The 22,948-nt window shown below is 43.1% G+C and overlaps 1 protein-coding gene across 1 annotated transcript in view; it reads left to right on the top strand.

Moving 5' to 3' along the window:
* LOC143805901 (cytochrome P450 2A4-like) overlaps nucleotides 1–22,948 on the top strand; it is a 67,374-nt gene that overhangs the window by 7,264 nt on the left and 37,162 nt on the right. The window contains exons 3-6 of the mRNA XM_077285653.1: nucleotides 2,598–2,747; nucleotides 3,630–3,790; nucleotides 4,437–4,613; nucleotides 7,364–7,505. Coding sequence (XP_077141768.1) covers nucleotides 2,598–2,747; nucleotides 3,630–3,790; nucleotides 4,437–4,613; nucleotides 7,364–7,505 — 630 coding nt within the window. The remainder of the gene's footprint in view (nucleotides 1–2,597; nucleotides 2,748–3,629; nucleotides 3,791–4,436; nucleotides 4,614–7,363; nucleotides 7,506–22,948) is intronic.

Below are 22,948 nucleotides of genomic sequence, written 5' to 3'. Positions count from 1 at the left end.
GAATATTGTATGAAGCAGATCAGGTGACTTGTATTTGTGCAATGAAGGGGGATGCAGACTAAGGATACAACACCCTTTATCAAGGTGTGCATAATTTTCAAAGGACATGTGGCTAGATCAGTAATGGGCACAGACCTTCACTTCCACTCAGACGCTAGCAAGATATAGGTGGGGTACTATTATGGGCTGAAATTATTAAAGATGAGCTAACTGGATCTTTAGAGTTTGAAGAGGGACTTAAAATCAACTCCCAGACCTGCTGCCAGGTTTTAGGAAACACTTTCTTCACGCTGTGGCACAGGAGACGGGACGATATCTCAAGGGAGAGTGCAGGGCATATATATGCAGGGGTAGCTGTGGACTGCCCTTGTAAGGGCAGGAGTCTTTTGGGGATAGCCTAACGGTAGCCCTATAGGGATGGACATAGGGATTGTAGTCCCTTCTTTTCTCCGGACCATTACCTGATCAGGACATATCCGGTGCTCCTTTGCCCACGAGATTTGGTGAGACTGTTCCACGTTTTTTACTTGTCTTATCATGAACAGCCTTACATTTACTGCTATGGTTGAAGGTAGCCAACCAAATTGTTTTCATATGCGGCTATGTGTGTGTAAAAATTGACGCTGTTCTATTTATGTGTTTTTGTTTACAGCGTTTATTATAACTTTAAACATTACACCATAGTTCTTTGATTCCGTAAATAGAGACGTCATCGGAATCTTTTATCCTATAGGTTGTTGGTCTCTGATACCTATTATATGGCAGAGACGAGACCTTTATTTTTTGTTTTTTCACTTGGGTGATTTTCTCTTTTATGTATCTTTGATGTATTAAAAGTTACGTTTTAATATTTCCACTTCATGCTTTATTATGATTAATTGTTAGTGGTACCAATTGTGTTATTTATATTTCTAACACTGGGATTGCTTTGTTTCTACTTCACGCTGTGGCACAGGACAAGATTTGCATCTTTCGGGAACATCATGATTGTTCTCTAGGACAACACTCTATCACAGCATCAAAGCCTCCACTGATCAGCTGCAAGAGGAAGGACAAGATCAGCTATACCTGTCTCACACCAGTTCCAGAACTACTGGGATTGTCACCAGTGTTGCAGGGGGGAAGATTTTCAGACAAGGACAGAACCTTACATGTGACTGTTGTAGGCGGAGCCAGGTTAAAAAGCACTGCATGCGGTAAAAGTGCCAGAGCCGAGGAAGGCAAGCTAAGTGGGCAGTCAGGTGCAGTACTAGTAGAGACTGCGGAGCACCCATTGAGTGCAGGCCGACTTGACAGATCCTCTGCGTACCGGGCTACTGTGAGCAGCCGACAGGCTGCCAGGTTCCTGCTTACCTCCACACCAGGAGGCGACTCAGAGTTAAGACCAGTGACTGTAACGTGCGTGCAGCACAGTGAGAAACAGGTGACTAGGCCAGAACCCCTTAGCCTGGTACCTGTGTACACTGCGGAGCGAGGCTTCGTTCCGGCAGTACTTCGTACTTGACTGAGAACAGCGTTAGGTGTTCGGGAGTGCAGGAGCACTCTGCATTCTTCAAAGACTCGTCACCCGCTCCATGGATTTGAACCCCGTACTTTACAGACACGTCTGTGACTTCATGTGCCGCTGTTGTCGGTGCCACCGTTGTCGGTGCCACCGTTGGAGAACCAAGATGCTGCAATCAAGCAAACTACAGACTGATAAGTTTATTTGCCTTTATTTCTTCCTATTGAACTATCATTCATCCCTGCTCTGCCCCTTCTTAGCTCCCAGTTCTGCCCTTCTCCTTTACACACCTCCCGATACCCTATACTCCCTGCCAGGAGAATACCTGTTGTTAATAAACCTGTTAAATCTTGATCTGCCTCCTGTCCGTTACGACATCTCAAGTTCCTGCAATTTCTACATGGCTGCCAGTAAAGGCATTAAAGATGAAAGAATAGTGACATGGCCCCTTCTTCCCCTGACCTAAACCCTACTGAGACCTTTTGGTCTCTTTTAAATGGTATATTTCTGGTCAGGTAAAACAGGGAAAGCTCTGCGGTATGTCTGGGGGGGGGGGGCTGCGGTTGGTACTACCCAAAAAGTTGATTTTATGATTGTTATTGAAAAGAATGGTACCTATATTGGTCAATGAGATTTTTCTTGAAATGTAATTTTTATTATTTTTATGTTAACAGATGAAAATAAATAATTGAGTTGGAAAAATGTATGTTATTCCACTTAGTTGCATAATAATTCTGTACACTAATAATTGTCTGATAATTCTGCACAAAAATATTCTACTAAGTACAACATCTCACTTTCTCAATTATGAAGGTTTCAGGTTTATTAATCTTATGGATTGAATTGTGCACACAGTGTACGTCTTTCTGATGTTGACCTGATGTGTGTAGGGCTCGTAACATTTGTCAGAGCATGCTTATCAGTTGGACACAGTAGATTGTAAAATGGAGATTTGAAACCAAGAAAACTGACCTGTTTGACTCAAGCTGCTCTAGCTACTATAATGAGGTCTACTGTGCACAACAAAGACTTAGAAGACAAAATTCCTCAATCTAGATTTAGAAACTATTTAACCACATCATTGAACTTACAGGGGTCATTTCGAGCAGTGGAGAAAGGTGGAAAATCCTTCGTCGATTTTCCTTAATAACTTTGAAAAATTTTGGAATGGGAAAAAGAAGCATCGAAGATAGAATCCAAGAAGAGTCTCAATGTCTCACCGAGAAATTTATGAAGGATAAAGGTAGGTGGATAATCATATATTACACTGGCTATGGACCAGCATCTCTCAACCTGGACCATAATTTCAGATTTTGACAACTTAAAGGGTTGTGCCACCATAAAAAATGCATTTAACGAAGCAGAAAAGGTGGAATAAATAGTTTTGTAATTTACAGTATTTAAAAATTAAACTTCAATCAAAACATAAGAATGTTTTTTCTTTTAAAGCAAACGCCCGCTGGCATTATTCCATTCCGCCATCCCAGTGACCGATCAGCTGGCCAAGCATGCACAGTTCCTGACATCATAAGAGTTCCCACCAACTGCCCACCTCCAGTGTGCACAACCTATGCTCCCTGCGCTCAACCCACATAGGTCTGACAGCTAGCGCAGGGAGCAGATTCCCGAAAGCACAGAAGGGTGTCAGTGATTCTTCCCCTTGTATTTGCAGGTCTGACCCCTAGGTGAGATCGTTCTATTTCACAGAGCTGTGTGAATGCGATTGCAGACAGACAATTCCCATGCTCACAAAGGTCTGTGAAGCAGAATGATATCACCCAGGGGTCAAACTTTTTTGATACTTCTGGATGGTTGGGAACCCTGCCCCCTAGGAATATGAAAGGATTGACGGGGAAAACAAAAGATTATTTTGAAATATACCATTATTGATCATTTTTTTTCTGTGTCTACAATTAAGGGTATGTTTGAATACTCACTGCAGTATTAGCTCAATAGCTGATCCACCGATGGGTAGAGTTAACTTTACTTTGAGCTCACATTACACAACAGACTATAGATCTGCGGTTCTACTGTGTAATTTTTACCATTGTCCATATTTTCCTGTTATACAGTATGTATCGCATTGTATAGTAATGACTGACGACATGGTTATATTTCCTTACAGACTCTCCAATTAATCCAGTACATATAATGCGACTTGTTGTTTCCAATGTCATTTGCTCCATTGTATTTGGCGAAAGATTTGACTATGAAGACAAAAAATTCTTAACCCTCATTTCATATTTTAATGAAATTGCGGAGCTGTTCAACAGCAGCTCAGGACAGGTAAATAATTGTATGCTACCGACTACAACCAAACTCTATGTTGTCCTATTCTGCAGTAATATTCCATTCTGTCAAACCTCCATATCGGTAGCTTAACAAAAAATAGAGGACAAATAACAAAGAACATGATGCCCAGTTCAACAAGACTGACATTTTTTACATTGATCTTGATGAGATATGGTGCAGTCCAAGGTACTTGATTACTTAAGAGGGGCATACCTCTTAATGAATCAGGTAAAGCCCAAAGTGGCATGCACCTCCGTGTCCACCTCAAAGCAAAGCTTATTCCAGTCAGAGACCGTCATAAGATTTGTGGGATAAGTAACGCTATGACTCATCCTAAAGTGAACGAGACAGGGTTGGCTTGCTCCGTCATGCCCCAATCCCCGCTGGTCTTTGCTTTAAAAAAAGTGGGTCTTTTAAAAACTTTTTACTCAGGAATTCTGTCATCAAAACTTTGTTGAATTGAGGCCATTGGCCATTTGTAGTCTGAAATCATGGAGATGTGTGTCATTTTTGTAATTTTAGAATCACTGAATCATCAGCAACTTCTTTTCAAAAAGTAGGGCATAGAATTCAAATATGACACTGATGTAACAAAATAATAGTAAAATCATGTTTTTCTATCACTTCTTTCATTAATAAGGTCCTCTTCATGTTCCCAAGAATAATGTCCTACATTCCTGGTCCTTATAAGAGGCTCATTAAAATTATGAACAATGTTAAACAATTTATTAAGGAGATAACAGAGACACATCGAGCCACCCTGGATGAAAACTGCCCTCGTGATTTCATAGATTGCTTTCTCATGAAGATGGAAGAGGTACATTTCTTGATAGTGTTAGCTATTTTGACATTTGAAGGTGTTTGTACAGAATGTGCACAGAAAATAAAAAATTCAACTAGCTTTGAAAAACGGCATTGAAATAAACGTGAATGGATTGATCTACGGAGAATTGACCTTGAGTCGAATTTCCTGAAATATGCAGATACCCACAAGTTCAAATCCAAACATGCAAATTCACCATTTAACACACTGCTGAAGGCTCAGAAAGTGGGATAATAACGTTAGGCGCTACAACACGGGCTTCCCATTAATGTCCTTCAGCTATCACAAGATATAACTCAGCCAATCAGGAAGGTTAATACGGCAGTATAAAAGATGGGGGGAGGCCCGAAAGCACAAGTTTCGGCCTGTTCTGTGTAGGGATAGGAGGTCAGAGGGCACAAATTATTCCTCGTATGGATAGAAAAATACCTAATCTTAATGACACACTAATTCAGTGCTCAAGTGTATTAAAAATGTGATGGGAGTGCTAGTGCTAGTGATACTGATAGTGAAGTGCTGGACTTAAATTCAGTGTGACTGCGAATTGATTGATATGTGATAATCTGTAGTAACAGAACCTTAATCAAAGCCTTTTTTTAAATTCTTTACATACTGTAAAAGAGGGCAATATTAAACCCCTCAGTGTTATTTTTGATACTAATACAAATTATTGCATCCAAAGCTTGTGAGTCACAGAAAGTTTGATTCTTGCAACATAAGGTGGGCAAGCCATATCTTTTACATCTTAAAGAAGAAAAATCTCTAGAATATTCGCATTGTAAAAAATAATTATTTTGCATACTTTGTTGTTGCAATAGTCCAATATTAGACCGGTACATGTCACTGAAATACAGCAGACAGTTACAACCGGTTACCATCCGTTTTTCCCTAGCTAGAAAGGTTGAAGTCACTTCGACATTACTAAGGCTTTGTTTGCATTATAAACCTCAAAATTGTTCAATACAATCCTCTGAGATGTCAGAGATTTATTTACAGGTGCTTCTCACAAAATTAGAATATCATCAAAAAGTTCATTTATTGCAGTTCATCAATACAAAAAGTGAAAGTCATATAATGTAAAGAGTCTTTATAAACAGAGAAATGTATTTCAAGTGTTTATTTCTGTTAATGTTGATGATTATGGATAACAGCCAATGAAAGCCCAAAAGTCATTATCTCAGTAAAATACAATTAATAAAAAACACCTGCATAGTCTTCATAACATTTAAAAAGGTCCCTTAGTCTGTTTCAGTAGGCTCCACAATCATGGGGAAGACTGCTAACTAGACAGATGTCCAGAAGGCAGTCATTGACACACTCCACAAGGGGGTAAACCACAAAAGGTCATTGCTAAAGATGCTAGCTGTTCACAGTGTGCTGTATCCAAGCATATTAATGGAGAGTTGAGTGGAAAGAAAAAGTGTGGCTGAAAAAGGTGCACAAGCAACCGGGATAACCACAGCCTTGAAAGGATTGATAAGAAAAGGCCATTCAAAAATTTGGGGGAGATTCACAAAGAATGGATTGCTGCTAGAGTCATTGATTCAAGAGCCACCATACACAGACATATCCAGGACAATGGCTACAAGTGTCGCATTCCTTATGTTAAGCCACTCATGACCAATAAACAATGCGTCTTACCTGAGCCAAGGAGAAAAAGAACTGGACTGTTGCTTAGTAGTCCAAGTTGTTGTTTTCAGATGCAAGTAAATTTGCATTTCATTTGGAAATCAAGGTCCAAGAGTCTGAAAGAGAGGGACACAATCCAAGCTGCTTGAAGTCTAGTGTGAAGTTTCCACAATCCCTGATGTTTTGGAGAGCCATGTCATCTGCTGGTGTACGTCCACCTTGTTTTATCAAGACCAAAGTCAGTGTAGCTGTCGACGAGGACATTTTAGATCAGTTCATGCTTCCCTCTGCCGACAAGTTTTTTGGAGATGGAAATTTCATTCTCCAGCAGGACTTGGCTCCTGTTCACACTGCCAAAAGTACCAATACCTGTTTAAAAACAACAGTATCTCTGTGCTTGATTGGCCAGCAAACTCGCCTGTCCTTAACCCCCATAGAGAATCTATGGGGTATTGTCAAGAGGAAGATGAGAGACACCAGACCCAACAATGCAGACGACCTGAAGGCTGATATCAAAGCAACCTGGGGTTCCATAGCTCCTCGGCAGTGCTGCAGGCTGATCGCCTTCATGCCACACCGCATGGATGCAGTAATTGATGCAAATGGAGTGCAGACCAAGTATTGAGTGCATTTACTGAATATAAATTTCAGTAGGCCAACATTTCAGTTTTAAAATAATTTTTCAAGCTGGTGTTATAAAGTATTCTAATTTACTGAGAAACAAACTTTGGGGTTTTTATTGGCTGTAAGCCATAATCATCAACATTAACAGAAATAAACATTTGAAATAGATCACTCTGTTTATAATGACTCTATATAATATATGAGTTTCACTTTTTGTATTGAATAACTCAAATAAATTAACTTTTTGATGATATTCTAATTTTGTGAGAAGCATCTGCACATATTTTCTGGGCAATTAGAGGGTTTTTAATATCATGATTCACAGAAAATATATTCACCATGAATCAAACCTTTCTTCAAAATTCAGAAATCAATCATTCCATTTCATTACTCTTGTTTTGACTATTATTTCATCTTTAAAGAGCTTAAAGGCTTTTGACAAATTTTCATATTTGAAAAAATGGTGACTATTATTTATTTATTTTTTGTAGGAAAAAAAAAATCCAGATACAGAATTTCACGAAGAGAATCTACAGGGTACAATATTAGACTTATTCAGTGCTGGGACAGAGACGATAAGTTTGACTCTGAGATACGGTTTCCTTATACTCATGAAATATCCAGAAATACAAGGTAATAATTTTAATGTATTTTTATATAATTTAATAAAATGTCCTCTTATAGCATCATGGCATGAGTAGTGGTAGCACTTTAGCACTGGTGTCTTAATGGGTCCAAATTTATGCCCATCAGGGTACATGGTAACTTTGGGGATCTTGTTACAGATTTTACATTGGAGCCTAGAAGTTTCATATTGAAAATTTAAATGTTATCTGTAATTAATTTGCTTAATAAAAGAAAAGAAATATGACGCTGAGTCACATCACACAGACAAGCCATGAGTCGGGATTGTCAAGGAGTCCGAGGTCAAAAGCCAAGAAGACACATCATAAACAGAGGGAAGAGACAAAGTCATAGTCAGGTAGCGGTCCAAGGTCAAAATACCAGGAAGATAGTGGATCAGAATGCAGGAGTTAAACAAATGGATGGTCAGAGCAAGTTCCAAGGTTAGGCAATGAAAGATCATCAAGCAAAACACTAGGCAGAGAGAAAACCAACCACATTTAGCTAAAGCTATGTCTGGCAGAGGTCTGAAACTAACAGACTAGCTAAGTAGCCAGACAATTACGTAGGACAATGTACACCTAGAAAAAGCCAGCACCTCCCAAGATCAGATTAGACTGCTGAGCTGAATCAAAACATGGTGACGTTGCTGATGGTCTCCAACAATATGACTATCTAAGTACTTTGCAAATGCTGTCAAATCAGAGTAAAGAGGAGCAGCATGGGAGCTGGGATGGGTAAGTATTAATGATGCATTTGTGGCCATCTCTGTGACCCTCAAATATTAGAACAATGGCATTCATTGACCACTAATTGTCACTTTAGAAAGGAGAATATGAGTTGGAAATAGCTGCCTATGAATTTGGATCTCTCCATTTCAGATAATGGGTGTTGCCACTCTATTGTATAACAATGGTATAACACTGGCAGCCTATAATGGAGAAAGTCACATGCAGGGTCTTCTCCCCTCTGGAGTACTAATTAAAAGAAGAACCCCTCAGTCTCCTAAAGGGTACAGTAAGAGTCTGGAAGTAGAACTTGCATTTATCAGACATATGGATACACTGGGCTCAGAGGGTGCTCTAGTCTGCTAGCCGAAACAGCATGGGCCAGGGATCATCCCACTGAATGCCTGCTCTCCTTTTACCATGGGCATAATACTATTCAGACAACACAAGGTGAGGCTAAAACAGTGTGGCAATTCTTTATTGATACACAAAACAGGCAAATAACATATAGAACACTACCAGCAAAATACTCAAGATGGTGCAAAATTAAAGAGTCTCACCCTTCGGCTTAATTACCAGGAAAAGAGCATCTGTGACTTCAGAGATTCCAGGGCCAACTACCCCCACTTGTGGCACGCACAGAGAGGAGGTAACGATGTAACAACAAGATTAGGAAGCTGACAGTCCATTCAGGTATGAGGCCAGGCGACTGGAGGGTCACAACCTGGCTTCTCTGAACATCTCCGTGTAGTCAGGTGACCGGTGGGCCCAAATCCTGGCTTCCCCAAACGTATCCATGGGATCACTGATCGTCAGTCTAGCAGATGTGTAATCTTTCAGCCTGGGCGATGGTCACAACTGTCTTTCTTTAAGCAATCATCCACAGGTTAAGAAGAAGGGGTGATGAGCTTAACCCGCATAGTTTGATTATTTATATCTTACCCTTAAATGATTGCAAGTCAACAAACTGCATTGCCTGCTATAATGTGTAATCAACATATTAGCAAGCATCATTGTTCAGTTAACTTGCATCCATGTTTTGCAAAGATAACAGTACAATAAACTGTAGGAGTTGATATAAGAGGTAAATAACCATTCATCAAGTTACAAATATCAATTCAACCTACAAAAAGAGTAAGCATAAAGATAACAGTTTATGCCTTCTGGATTATTGAATTTACTTCTGGATAATTAAGATTATAAGCAGTGTCGTCACAATATACATACCCAGTATGGTACATTCTTTTGATTCTTTTGATATTTTATAAAGGACCCAGATTGTAATATATTTGTTTTACTTACTTAATCCCTTTCTGCCATCGGACGGAATAGTACGTCTGATGGCAGAAAACCCGATTTTTTCCGCTGGAGCCTGCATTAAAGCTGGGACATATCAGCTGTTTTGAACAGCTGACATGTGCCCACAATAGGCGCGGGTGGAATCGCGATCCACTCGCACCTATTAACTAGTTAAATACCGCTGTCAAACTCCGACAGCAGCATTTAACAAGCGCTTCCGGCCATTCGGCCGGAATTGCGTGCTCCGGTACCCCCGTCACATGATTGGGGGTCATTGGTACATTGGCATAACAACCAGAGGTCTCCTTTAGATATCTATGGTTATTTATGCTAGATTGCTCTGAGCGCCACCCTGTGGTCGGTGCTCATATCAATGCGGTAATTCAGCTACATGGTGCGATCTGAGCATTGCTGCTATGTAGTAGAGCAGACCAGGCTATGCCAGCTTCTAGCCTCCCATGGAGGCTATTGAAGCATGGCAAAAGTAGAAAACAAAAGTTTTAAAAAATATGAATAAAATTAAAAAATATATAAAAGTTTAAATTACCCTACTTTCGCCCTATCCAAAATAAAACGATAAAAAAAAATATCAAACCTACACATCTTTGGTATCACCACGTTCAGAATCTATCAATAAAAAAAAGAATTAACCTGATCATTAAATGGCGTAGCGAGAAAAAATTCAAAACGCCAGAATTATGCTTCTTTGGTCGCAGCGACATTGCATTGAAATGCAATAGCGGGCGATCAAAAGATCGTATCTGCACTGCAATGGTATCATTAGAAACGTCAGCTCGGCACGCAAAAAGATAAGCTCTCAACCAACCTGAGATCATGAAAAATGGAGACTCTATGGGTCTCGGAAAATTGCACAATTGTTTTATTTTTTTTTAGCAAAGTTTGGATTTTTTTTTTACCACTTAAATAAAAAGTAACCTTGACATGTTTGGTGTCTATGAACTCAGAATGACCTGGAAAATCATGATGGCAGTTTTAGCATTTAGTGAACCTAGCAAAAAAGCCAAACAAAAAACATGTGTCTGACTGCACTTTTTTTGCAATTTCATCTCATTTGGAATTTTTTTCCTGTTTTCTAGTACATGACATGGTAAAAGCAATGGTGTCGTTCCAAACTACAACTCGTCCCGCAAAAAATAAGCCCTCACATGGCCATATTGACAGAAAAATAAAAAGTTATGGCTCCGGGAAGGAGGGGAGTGAAAAACGAAAACGCAAAGCCAAAAAAGCTCCAGGGGTTAAGGGGTTAAATAATGCCATCATATTCCACAATGTTTTACACTTTAATTATTACATTTGTTACCATTTATTACTGCCGTGTGCATATGTATTATGTTTTTATTCTAGGTTATATTCATTAGACAACATGGAGATTGCAAATTACTATTCTATCTGCTATAGTTGTGATATGAGAGCTTTTGCATTACATTGTTTTAATTTTGTTTCTAATGTGACTGACTGCTTTTTCTCTCAGCTACAGATTAAGATCTACTGTTATCATTCTTGCAAAGTCATAAGTCCCTGGCCCACACCATTGGTTGTTTACAGAGCAGTTCTTCTATTCTCTGCTCACTTGCCTGGAATTTTTCATTAGCCCTGTTATATCTATATACAAATACAGTGATAAAAGTGTAGACTTTAGAACATGCCACTGTCAGACCTGAATGTTTTACAGTAGCACATTCAGCTCAGCAAAAGGACAAAGCTACTAACCTAGAAATATCAGTCACACAGGAGTAGGGTTGAGCGAAACGGATCGGACAAATTGAAAAATCACCGACTTTCATGAAACCCGACCCGATCCCACTGTGGGATCGGCCATGCGGTCGGCGATCTGCGCGCCAAAGTTGCGTTTCGTATGACGCGTTCAGCGCCATTTCTCAGCCAATAAAGGAGGACGCAGAGTGTGGGCAGCGTGATGACATAGGTCTCGGTCCCCACCATCTTAGAGAAGGGCATGACAGTGATGGCTTGCTTTCTGCAGCGTCACAGGGGCTATAAAGGGGCGTGCACGCCGACCACCATCTTACTTCTGCCGATCTTAGCATAGGGAGAGGTTGCTGCAGCTTCGCCAGAAGCAGGGATATTGTTAGGGAGGAAATATTAACCCCAAAACCGCTTGTGCTGTAGCGATTTCCACTGTCCAACACCACCTTTTTTTTGCAGGGACAGTGGAGGCTAGATTTTTGTGCATCAGCTCTGTAGCTTATTAGGCTGCCTTATAAGGCTCCCTGATAGCTGCATTGCTGTTTGCACCGCTGCTGTGCAAACCAACTGCTTTTTTAAAAGCAAAAATCCTGTTGCTTCTTTCTGCAGTTATCTTGTTTATTTGTCCACACTTTTGTGTGCAGCAGTCCTTTTTGTTGCTGCCATACTTGTCCTGAGATCATTGTAGGGAGATTGAAATTGTACTACAGTCCTTGGATTTTTTCAGATATCTTCCAGCCACTTGCTGCCACTTACATTGCGTTGTGTTACACACTGGGCCTGAGTTGTGGTGCTGTCTCCCCCCAAAAAAAGGGAGATTAAAATTGTCACAAAGTGGATATACGTCAGTTCTGTTAGTTTGTCATATATCAGCCAGCCACTTGCTGCCACTCACATTGCGTTGTAAAATACACTGGGCCTGAGTTTGGGTTCTGTGTCCCAAAAAAAAAGTGAGATTGAAATTCTCACACAGTGGATATACCCCAGTCCTCTTAGTTTGTGGTGTATCAGCCAGCCACTTGCTGCCACTCACATTGCGTTGTGTTACACACTGGGCCTGAGTTTGGGTTCTGTGTCCAAAAAAAAAAGTGAGATTGAAATTCTCACAAAGTGGATATACCTCTGTCCTCTTAGTTTGTGGTGTATCAGCCAGCCACTTGCTGCCACTCACATTGCATTGTGTTACACACTGGGCCTGAGTTGTGGTGCTGTCTCCCCCCCAAAAAAGGGAGATTCAAATTTTCACAAAGTGGATATACCTCAGTCTTAGTTTCTCGTGTATCAGCCAGCCACTTGCTGCCACTCACATTGCGTTGTAAAATACACTGGGCCTGAGTTTGGGTTCTGTGTCCAAAATAAAAAATGAGATTGAAATGCGCACAAAGTGGATATACCTCAGTCCTCTTAGTTTCTCGTGTATCAGCCAGCCACTTGCTGCCACTCACATTGCGTTGTAAAATACACTGGGCCTGAGTTGTGGTTCAGTCTCCCCAAAATAAAAAGGGAGATTTAAATTCTCAACAAGTTTATATACACCTTCTACCTTGTTTTACAGTACCATATAATGGTTGTTATTTTGGTTACATTTTCCCAAAAATGAGGAAGTCTGGTGGAAGAGCCCGTGGGCGGTGGTAGCCAGCTGGTACTGATGGTGGTGGTGGAGCATCTGGTGGTAGTGGGAAAAACAAAATAGCACCTAAGGCTGGAGGTGTTGAGCCAGCGTCATCGTCTGGCTACACAAGGCCTCGAAGGCTCCCTTATCTGGCAGTAGGAAAACAGCTTTTAAAGCCGGAGCAGCAGGAAAAAGTTTTTGCTTTCATTGCTGACTCAGCCTCTAGCTCTTTCGCCTCCTCTTCAGAAAGTTCCAAATATAAAAGCTGCAAGTCGTCAGTGGATGCTCCTGGTCAGGAAGAAGTCGCTTCCTTGTGTCCTTCACCCAAACCAACAGTGAAGGATGCGTCAGGCGACACAACAGGTTACTCCATGGAGCTCTTTACACATACCGTGCTTGGGTTAGAAAGGGAAATTGTTAACAGCCCATAACAAGATGAATTGTACATGGAGTGCACTGGTGCACAGCCACAGCTAGATTACTATGCTGTTCCATTGACTCAGATCACTACATTGCCCTCGCAGTGTACTTAGCCAGAAACTGACCCTGATGAGACTATGGTGCCCTGTCCTGAACGCTATAGCACCTTACACGGTGACACAGAGAAAAGTGCACATGACATTGAAGAGGAGGTGATAGATGACCCAGTTGTTGACCCAGATTGGCAGCCATTGGGGAAGAGGGTGCTGCTGACAGTAGCTCAGAAGCGGAGGAGGATGATCCGCAGCAGACATCTACATCGCAACAGCTTTCATCTGGCAGGCCCGTCTCAGGCCAAAAACATTTGTCAACAAAAAAAAAACAGTTGTAGGACAGAGTGGCCATCCGTTGAAAGTAGCACAGCGTGCAATGCCTGAAAAGGTATTCCATAGTAGGAATAGTGGAGTGTGGCAATTTTTTAACCAAGATCCGAATGATCAGTGCAAAGTTATCTGTAAGAAATGCTCAAAGACCTTTAGCAGAGGGAAGAATCCCCAAAATTTAAATACAACGTGCATGCGTAGACATTTAACCAGCATGCACTTGCAAGCCTGGTCTAACTACCAAACGTCCTGTACCATTTGTGCACCTGCTCAGAATGAAGGTAGTCAGCAAAGCTACATTGCTTCCCTCACTGTAAGCCCACAGGTTAGGACACCACCAGCAGCAAATGTGGAGGTATCGTCGCAAGGCCAAAGCAGTCAGAGAATCACAAGGTTTTTGGTGGAAACGCTGTATGTAGGTCAACATCAAGAATACCATCACCAACCCTCTCTCAATAAGCCATGTCCACCACCACCACCACCTCTTGTTCCACCATATGCAGCTCTCCAGTTCAGCTCATCCTACAAGAGACTCTCACTAGGACAAGAAAGTACTCATCCTCTCATCCGCGTACACAGGGTTTGAACGCCCACATTGCTAGCCTAATCTCGTTAGAGATGATGCCCTACCGGTTGGTTGAAAGCGAAGCTTTCAAAGACCTGATGGCCTACGCAGTACCACGCTATAACCTACCCAGTCGGCACTTCTTTGCAAGAACAGCCATCCCAGCCCTCCACCAGCATGTCAAAGACCGCTGTCACGGGAAGCCTAGGTAGGCAAGAGCTAATAACCCAGGCCCCTGCGATTTCCCTCAACTCTGGGAAACCCTGACTGACCCTCTCCCAGAGTTTACACTAATAGTGTGCATGTCTGGGCCTCCACCCTCACCCTGTCTCCTGTTTCAACCCTAGGCTGAAACCTCCACCCACCACCCAGTGAAGAGACCACTAACCAATACCCACAGTTAGCACAGACATGGATAACGGAAAATATACACCACGCCGCAGTCACTCAGGAATACACAATAAATGCACAGGGCAAAACAAATACAAATATAGGAAGGAGTAAAATATGACAAAAGGAAATGTACACCACCAGATACGATACTCTTTTCCTAGACCACCACTCCAGACCGAGATAACCAAGCACAAGACAGAAGCTATAATCGGCGATGCCCAATGTTCAGAAGAACAATTTAAAGGCAGTGGGTGTGACCCAGCTTCCAATCCGAGCACCAGCTAAATTAACCCTGGACCAGCTAGACAAAATCTAGCCGACGCCACTGAGCGCATAGTGGACAAAAGCGGAATTACCGCTGTCTGTCGAACGCCCTAGTATGAACAGCGTCCGACATGACAACCGCATTGTCCATGCACTGAGGCAATGTCAGTGGAAAGGTGCACCTCACAACAGATGCATGGACTAGTAGGCATGGCCAGGGACGTTACGTGTTCATCACAGTGCACTGGGTTAATGTGGTGGATGCAGGGTCCACAGGGGACAGCCATAGTGTGACAGTTCTGCCTACCCCACAGTCTAGGAAGCAGTTGGCTGTAGGCATTCACCACCACTCCTTCTCTTCCTCCCCCTCCTCCTCCAGAAGCCAAAGCTCGTCCACAGAGCGCAGTCGCACGACCACCCCATCCGCAGCTGGCAGTGTTGCACACGAGGTATCTCATTATCGAGCAGCTAGTGATAAGTGGCAGCAGGCTGTGTTGCAAATGAAGTGTTTGGACGACAACAGACACACCGCAGAAGTTCTGGCCGAGTACTTGCAGCAAGAAACTCAGTCATGGCTGGGCAGTGTACATCTTGAGGCAGGCAAGGTAGTCAGTGATAACGGAAGGAATTTTATGGCTGTCATAGCCCTTTCAGAACTGAAACACATACCTTGCCTGGCTCACACCTTGAACCTTGTGGTGCAGTGCTTCCTGAAAAATTATCCGGGGTTACCAGCCCTGCTCCTCAAGGTGCGAAGACTTTGCTCGCACATCCGCCCGTCGCCCGCACACTCCAGCTGTATGCTGAACCATCAGCGATCTCTGTATCTTCCCCAGCACCGCCTAATAATCGACGTTGCAACAAGGTGGAACTCCACACTGCACATGCTTCAGAGACTGTGCGAACAGAGGTGTGCTGTAATCTATTTGTGGGAGGATACACATACACGGGCAGGCAGTTGGATGGCAGACATGGAGTTGTCTGGTGTGCAGTGGTCGAAGCTACAAGACCTCTGTCAAGTCCCTCAGTGTTTTGAGGAATGCACACGGCTGGTAAGTGCAGACGAAGCCATCATAAGCATGAGCATCCCACTAATGCGTCTGCTGATGCAAAGTTTGACGCACATTAAGGAGCAGGCGTCTGCAGCCGAGGATGAGGGAAGCCTTGATGACAGTCAGCCATTGTCTGCTCAGTGAACTCTCCTGGACAAGGTGGCGGACGAAGAGGAGGAGGAAGGGATGATGGGTATGAATATTTATGGGAGGAGGACGCTTCTCAGGGGGCAATAGTAACTGGCGGCGTTGCAAGGTCAGGTACAGGGTTTTTGCAGGACATAAGTGATGTTGATTTGCAAGAAAGTGCTCCTCAACCCAGCACAAGCAGTGAATTGACACCTGGAACATTGGCCCACATGGCTGAGTATACCTTGCGTATAATAAAAAGGGACCCCTGCATTATCAAAATGATGACCAATGACTAGGGTTGAGCGACTTTTACTTTTTTAGGATCGAGTCAGGTTTTGCGAAACCGACTTTGTCAAAAGTCGAGTCGAGTGAAATCGGCCGATTATCGTGAAAAGTCGGGGATCGACCGAAACACGAAACCCAAGGCAAGTCAATGGGGAATCAAATGCAGCAGTGAGTGGAGGACAGAAAAACACCTACAGTGCCCATTTAAAATGTTAAAAACATCAATTCTTGTCACTTAAGCTTGTGAATCTTAATTTACCTTATAATAACATTTAGTCATTGAAAATTGGGGGTCATTTGGCTAAAGTTGTAGTTTTTTGTGGGCCCAGGAAACGCGGACTACATCACGGTGGTGGAGCCGGGAGAGGTAAGTATTAAAATTTTGTGAGTGCTGTGATCCCGAGCAAGCGGGGGGGCCCACTTATTCGCATTGGCACTGGCACAGGGCCCCTCAAAGTATGGCGGTGTGTTTGATGGCGGGGGCGCCTCTGACCGACAGAGACACTTTTGTGTACTATGAGGGGCCCTGTGCCAGTGACGTCGCCAACGAGTATGCCCCCCCACCTGATGAAGGAACCTGCACTGTCATCTGCCCCTTTCTCTTTGTCCCCGTGTAAGGTGGTATGGTATGCAGGAAGGGAAACCAGACTTTCAGCAGGGTCAGATACTGGCTGTGTAGAGTGCAAGGGGAATGTAGTGGACTCTGGGTCATTGTACCAGCAGACTCATCTAGCAGTGGCTGGGCAATGGGCAGGGTGAGGAGGAAACACAGATATAGGCCCAAAGAATAAAGTAGGCTAAATGCAGTTTAAAGATTCCTATAGGCCGAAAGTCTGAAGATTGAAGCTCAGCTATATTCAGTGAAGGAGAACACCAAGGAGCAGCAGACACCGTTACTAGTGCCCAACCAAACTAGTAGGTCAAATGCATTTTAAAAATTCCTATAGGCCGAAAGCCTGAAGATTGAAGCTCAGCTACATTCAGTGGAGGAGAACACCAAGGAGCAGCAGACACCGTTACTAGGGCCCAACCAAACTAGTAGGCCAAATGCAGTGTAATATCTGATAAAGGCTGAAAATTGAAGCTCAGCTGTGTTCAGTGGAGGGGAATACCAAGCAGCCGCAGACACCGTTAGTAGGCCCAACCAAATAAGTAGGCCAAATTCAGTGTAATATCTGATATAGCCTGAAAAGTGAAGCTCAGCTATATTCAGTGGAGGAGGACACAAAGGAGCAGCAGACACGTTACTAGGGCCCAACCAAACTAGTAGGCCTAATGCAGTTTAAAAATTCCTTTTGGCAGAAAGCCTCAAGATTGAAGCTCAGCTATATTTAGTGGAGGAGAACACCAAGGAGCAGCAGACACCGTTGCTATGGCCCAACCAAACAAGTAGGCCAAATGCAGTGTAATATCTGATATAGCCTGAAAATTGAAGCTCAGCTGTGTTCAGTGGAGGAGAACACCAATGAGCAGCAGACACCGTTACTAGGGCCCAACCAAACTAGTAGGTCAAATGCATTTTAAAAATTCTTTTAGGCAGAAAGCCACAAGATTGAAGCTCAGCCGTGTTCAGTGGAGGAGAACACCAAGCAGCGGCAGACACCGTTAGTAGGCCAAACCAAACAAGTAGGCCAAATTCAGTGTAATATCTGATATAGCCTGAAAATTGAAGGTCAGCTTTGTTGAGTGGAGGAGAACTGTAATGGGAGGCAGACACAGTTAGTAGGCATAATTAGGAAAGTAGGCAAAATTGGTTAGTGGAGTACACAGGCGGCATAGCTTTGTTCAGCGGAGGACAACAGTAATAAGTGGCTCAGACAGACAGAGTAGGCCTATAATTAAAAAAGGTGGCAAATTGCAGTTCAAAATTTGTAATTGGAGTACACAGTCGGCATAGCGTGGTTCAGCGGAGGAGGACAAGTGTAATTAGTGGCTCTGACACACTGAGTAGGCGTAAAATAAGAAAGAAGGCTATATACAGTTCACAATTGGTAAGAGGAGTACACAGGCGGACTTGCTGGGTTCAGCGGTGGAGGACAACTGTGGTGAGAGTCTGACACAATTACTAGGACAAAATAAATAAGTTGGCTAAATGCTGTTCTAGATTGTTAAGAGGAGTGCACAGGCGGCATTAGGGTTGAGCGAAACAGATCGGCCAATTTCAAAAGTCGCCGACTTTTGGGAAAGTCGGGTTTCGTGAAACGTGACCCGATCTCACTGTGGGATCGGGTCGGCCATCGGTGATCTTCGCTCCAAAGTCAGGTTTTGTTTTTATATACATATATATATATATATATGTCATTGAGACACATATATATATACAGTATATATTTATATTTATATTTACTTCAGCGCGATATATGTGAAAAGCCGGTAATTCAATTGCCTGCTTTTCATTTCTCCTGCCTAAACCCGACATGATATGAGACATGGTTTACATACAGTAAACCATGTCATATCCCCCTTTTTTTTGCATATTCCACACTACTAATGTTAGTAGTGTGTATGTGCAAAATTTTGGCGCTGTAGCTATTAAATTTAAGGGTTAAATCGCGGAAAAAATTGGCGTGGGCTCCAGCGCAATTTTCTCTGCCTGAGTGGTAAAGCCAGCGACTGAGGGCAGATATTGATAGCCTAGAGAGGGTCCATGGTTATTGGCCCCCCCTGGCTACAAACATCTGCACCCAGCCACCCCAGAAAAGGCACATCTGGAAGATGCGCCTATTCTGGCACTTGGCCACTCTCTTCCCACTCCCGTGTAGCGGTGGGATATGGGGTAATGAAGGGTTAATGTCACCTTGCTATTGTAAGGTGACATTAATCCAGATTAATAATGGAGAGGCGTCAATTATGACACCTATCCATTATTAATCCAATTGTATGAAATGGTTAAAAAAAACAAACACAATATTGCAAAGTATTTTAATGAAATAAACACACAGGTTGTTGTAATATTTTATTGTTCTCTCAATCCACCTGAAGGCCCTGGCTCTGTAACAAAGGAAACATAATAAACCAACAATATACATACCATCCGTAGATCTGTAACGTCCCACGATGTAAATGCATCTGAAAGGGTTAAAATATTTTACAGGCAGGAGCTCTGCTAATGCAGCTGTGCTCGTGCCTGTAAACCCCGGGGAATGAAGGTAATGTAGGTCAATGACCTATAGTTACCTTCAGTCGCGGTGATCTACCCTCTGCTGGATGTCCTCATATGACGTCGAGCGTGGGAAAAAGTTCCCAGGCTCCAGTTCATGAGGACATCCAGCAGAGGGCGCATCACCGCGACTGAAGGTAACTATAGGTCATTGACCTATATTTCCTTCATTCCCCGGGGTTTACAGGCACGAGCACAGCTGCATTAGCAGAGCTCCTGCCTGTAAAATATTTTAACCATTTCAGATGGATTTACATCAAGGGACGTTACAGATCATCGGATGGTATGTATATTGTTGGTTTATTATGTTTCCTTTGTTACAGAGCGAGGGCCTTCAGGTGGATTGAGAGAACAATAAAATATTACAACAACCTGTGTGTTTATTTCATTAAAATACTTTGCAATAGTGTGTGTGTGTGTTTTTTTAACCATTTCATACAATTGGATTAATAATGGATAGGTGTCATAATTGACGCCTCTCCATTATTAATCTGGCTTAATGACACCTTACAATAGCAAGGTGGCATTAACCCTTCATTACCCCATATCCCACCGCTACACGGGAGTGGGAAGAGAGTGGCCAAGTGCCAGAATAGGCGCATCTTCCAGATGTGCCTTTTCTGGGGTGGCTGGGTGCAGATGTTTGTAGCCAGGTGGGGCCAATAACCATGGACCCTCTCTAGGCTATTAATATCTGCCCTCAGTCACTGGCTTTACCACTCTGGTGGAGAAAATTGCGCAGGAGCCCACGCCAATTTTTTCCGCGATTTAACCCTTAAATTTAATAGCTACAGTGCCGAAATTTTGCACATACACACTACTAACATTAGTAGTGTGGAATACGCAAAAAAACCGGGGATATGACATGGTTTACTATATGTAAACCATGTCTCATATCATGTCGGGTTTAGGCAGGAGAAATGAAAAGCCGGCAATTGAATTACCGGCTTTTCACATATATCGCGCTGAAGTAAATATAAAAATATATAGATTTTCCATTACCTGGCATTGGGTTTCGTGTTTCGGCCAATCCCCGACCCTAACTTTTCAAGAAGATCGGCCGATTTCACTCGACTCGACTTTTGAGAAAGTCTGGTTTCGTGAAACCCGACTCGACCTCAAAAAAGGAAAAGTCGCTCAACCCTAGGCGGCATAGCTTGGTTCAGGGAAGGACGAGGACAACTGTAATAAGTGGCTCAGACAGACTGAGTAGTCCTAAAATAAAACAGTTGGCTGAATGCAGTTCCAAATTGGTAACAGGAGTACACAGGCGGCATGGCTGGGTTAAGCGGAGGACTACTGTAATAAGTGGCTCAGACAGACAGACAGACAGAGGCCCAACCTAAAAAAAGGTGTCTAAATGCAGTTCAAAACTGCTAGCAGGACTAACCAGGCGGCCAAGCTTGTTTCAGGGGGGGACAGTTGTAATGTAAGTGATGTTGATTTGCAAGAAAGTGCTCCTCAACCCAGCACAAGCAGTGAATTGACACCTGGAACATTGGCCCACATGGCTGAGTATGCCTTGCGTATAATAAAAAGGGACCCCTACATTATCAAAATGATGACCAATGACTAGGGTTGAGCGACTTTTACTTTTTTAGGATCGAGTCAGGTTTTGCGAAACCGACTTTGTCAAAAGTCGAGTCGAGTGAAATCGGCCGATTATCGTGAAAAGTCGGGGATCGACCGAAACACGAAACCCAAGGCAAGTCAATGGGGAATCAAATTCAGCAGTGAGTGGAGGACAGAAAAACACCTACAGTGCCCATTTAAAATGTCAAAAACATCAATTCTTGTCACTTAAGCTTGTGAATCTTAATTTACCTTATAATAACATTTAGTCATTGAAAATTGGGGGTCATTTGGCTAAAGTTGTAGTTTTTTGTGGGCCCAGGAAACGCGGACTACATCACGGTGGTGGAGCCGGGAGCGGTAAGTATTAAAATTTTGTGAGTGCTGTGATCCCGAGCAAGCGGGGGGGCCCACTTATTCGCATTGGCACTGGCACAGGGCCCCTCAAAGTATGGCGGTGTGTTTGATGGTGGGGGCGCCTCTGACCGACAGAGACACTTTTGTGTACTATGAGGGGCCCTGTGCCAGTGACATCGCCAACGAGTATGCCCCCCCACCTGATGAAGGAACCTGCACTGTCATCTGCCCCTTTCTCTTTGTCCCCGTGTAAGGTGGTATGGTATGCAGGAAGGGAAACCAGACTTTCAGCAGGGTCAGATACTGGCTGTGTAGAGTGCAAGGGGAATGTAGTGGACTCTGGGTCATTGTACCAGCAGACTCATCTAGCAGTGGCTGGGCAATGGGCAGGGTGAGGAGGAAACACAGATATAGGCCCAAAGAATAAAGTAGGCTAAATGCAGTTTAAAGATTCCTATAGGCCGAAAGTCTGAAGATTGAAGCTCAGCTATATTCAGTGGAGGAGAACACCAAGGAGCAGCAGACACCGTTACTAGTGCCCAACCAAACTAGTAGGTCAAATGCATTTTAAAAATTCCTATAGGCCGAAAGCCTGAAGATTGAAGCTCAGCTACATTCAGTGGAGGAGAACACCAAGGAGCAGCAGACACCGTTACTAGGGCCCAACCAAACTAGTAGGCCAAATGCAGTGTAATATCTGATAAAGGCTGAAAATTGAAGCTCAGCTGTGTTCAGTGGAGGGGAATACCAAGCAGCCGCAGACACCGTTAGTAGGCCCAACCAAATAAGTAGGCCAAATTCAGTGTAATATCTGATATAGCCTGAAAAGTGAAGCTCAGCTATATTCAGTGGAGGAGGACACCAAGGAGCAGCAGACACCGTTACTAGGGCCCAACCAAACTAGTAGGCCTAATGCAGTTTAAAAATTCCTTTTGGCAGAAAGCCTCAAGATTGAAGCTCAGCTATATTTAGTGGAGGAGAACACCAAGGAGCAGCAGACACCGTTGCTATGGCCCAACCAAACAAGTAGGCCAAATGCAGTGTAATATCTGATATAGCCTGAAAATTGAAGCTCAGCTGTGTTCAGTGGAGGAGAACACCAATGAGCAGCAGACACCGTTACTAGGGCCCAACCAAACTAGTAGGTCAAATGCATTTTAAAAATTCTTTTAGGCAGAAAGCCACAAGATTGAAGCTCAGCTGTGTTCAGTGGAGGAGAACACCAAGCAGCGGCAGACACCGTTAGTAGGCCAAACCAAACAAGTAGGCCAAATTCAGTGTAATATCTGATATAGCCTGAAAATTGAAGGTCAGCTTTGTTGAGTGGAGGAGAACTGTAATGGGAGGCAGACACAGTTAGTAGGCATAACTAGGAAAGTAGGCAAAATTAGTTAGTGGAGTACACAGGCGGCATAGCTTTGTTCAGCGGAGGACAACAGTAATAAGTGGCTCAGACAGACAGAGTAGGCCTATAATTAAAAAAGGTGGCAAATTGCAGTTCAAAA

Source organism: Ranitomeya variabilis, chromosome 2 (assembly GCF_051348905.1).
Source record: "Ranitomeya variabilis isolate aRanVar5 chromosome 2, aRanVar5.hap1, whole genome shotgun sequence".
NCBI classification, from domain to species: domain Eukaryota; kingdom Metazoa; phylum Chordata; class Amphibia; order Anura; family Dendrobatidae; genus Ranitomeya; species Ranitomeya variabilis.
This window is presented reverse-complemented; position numbering and strand designations above follow the sequence as displayed.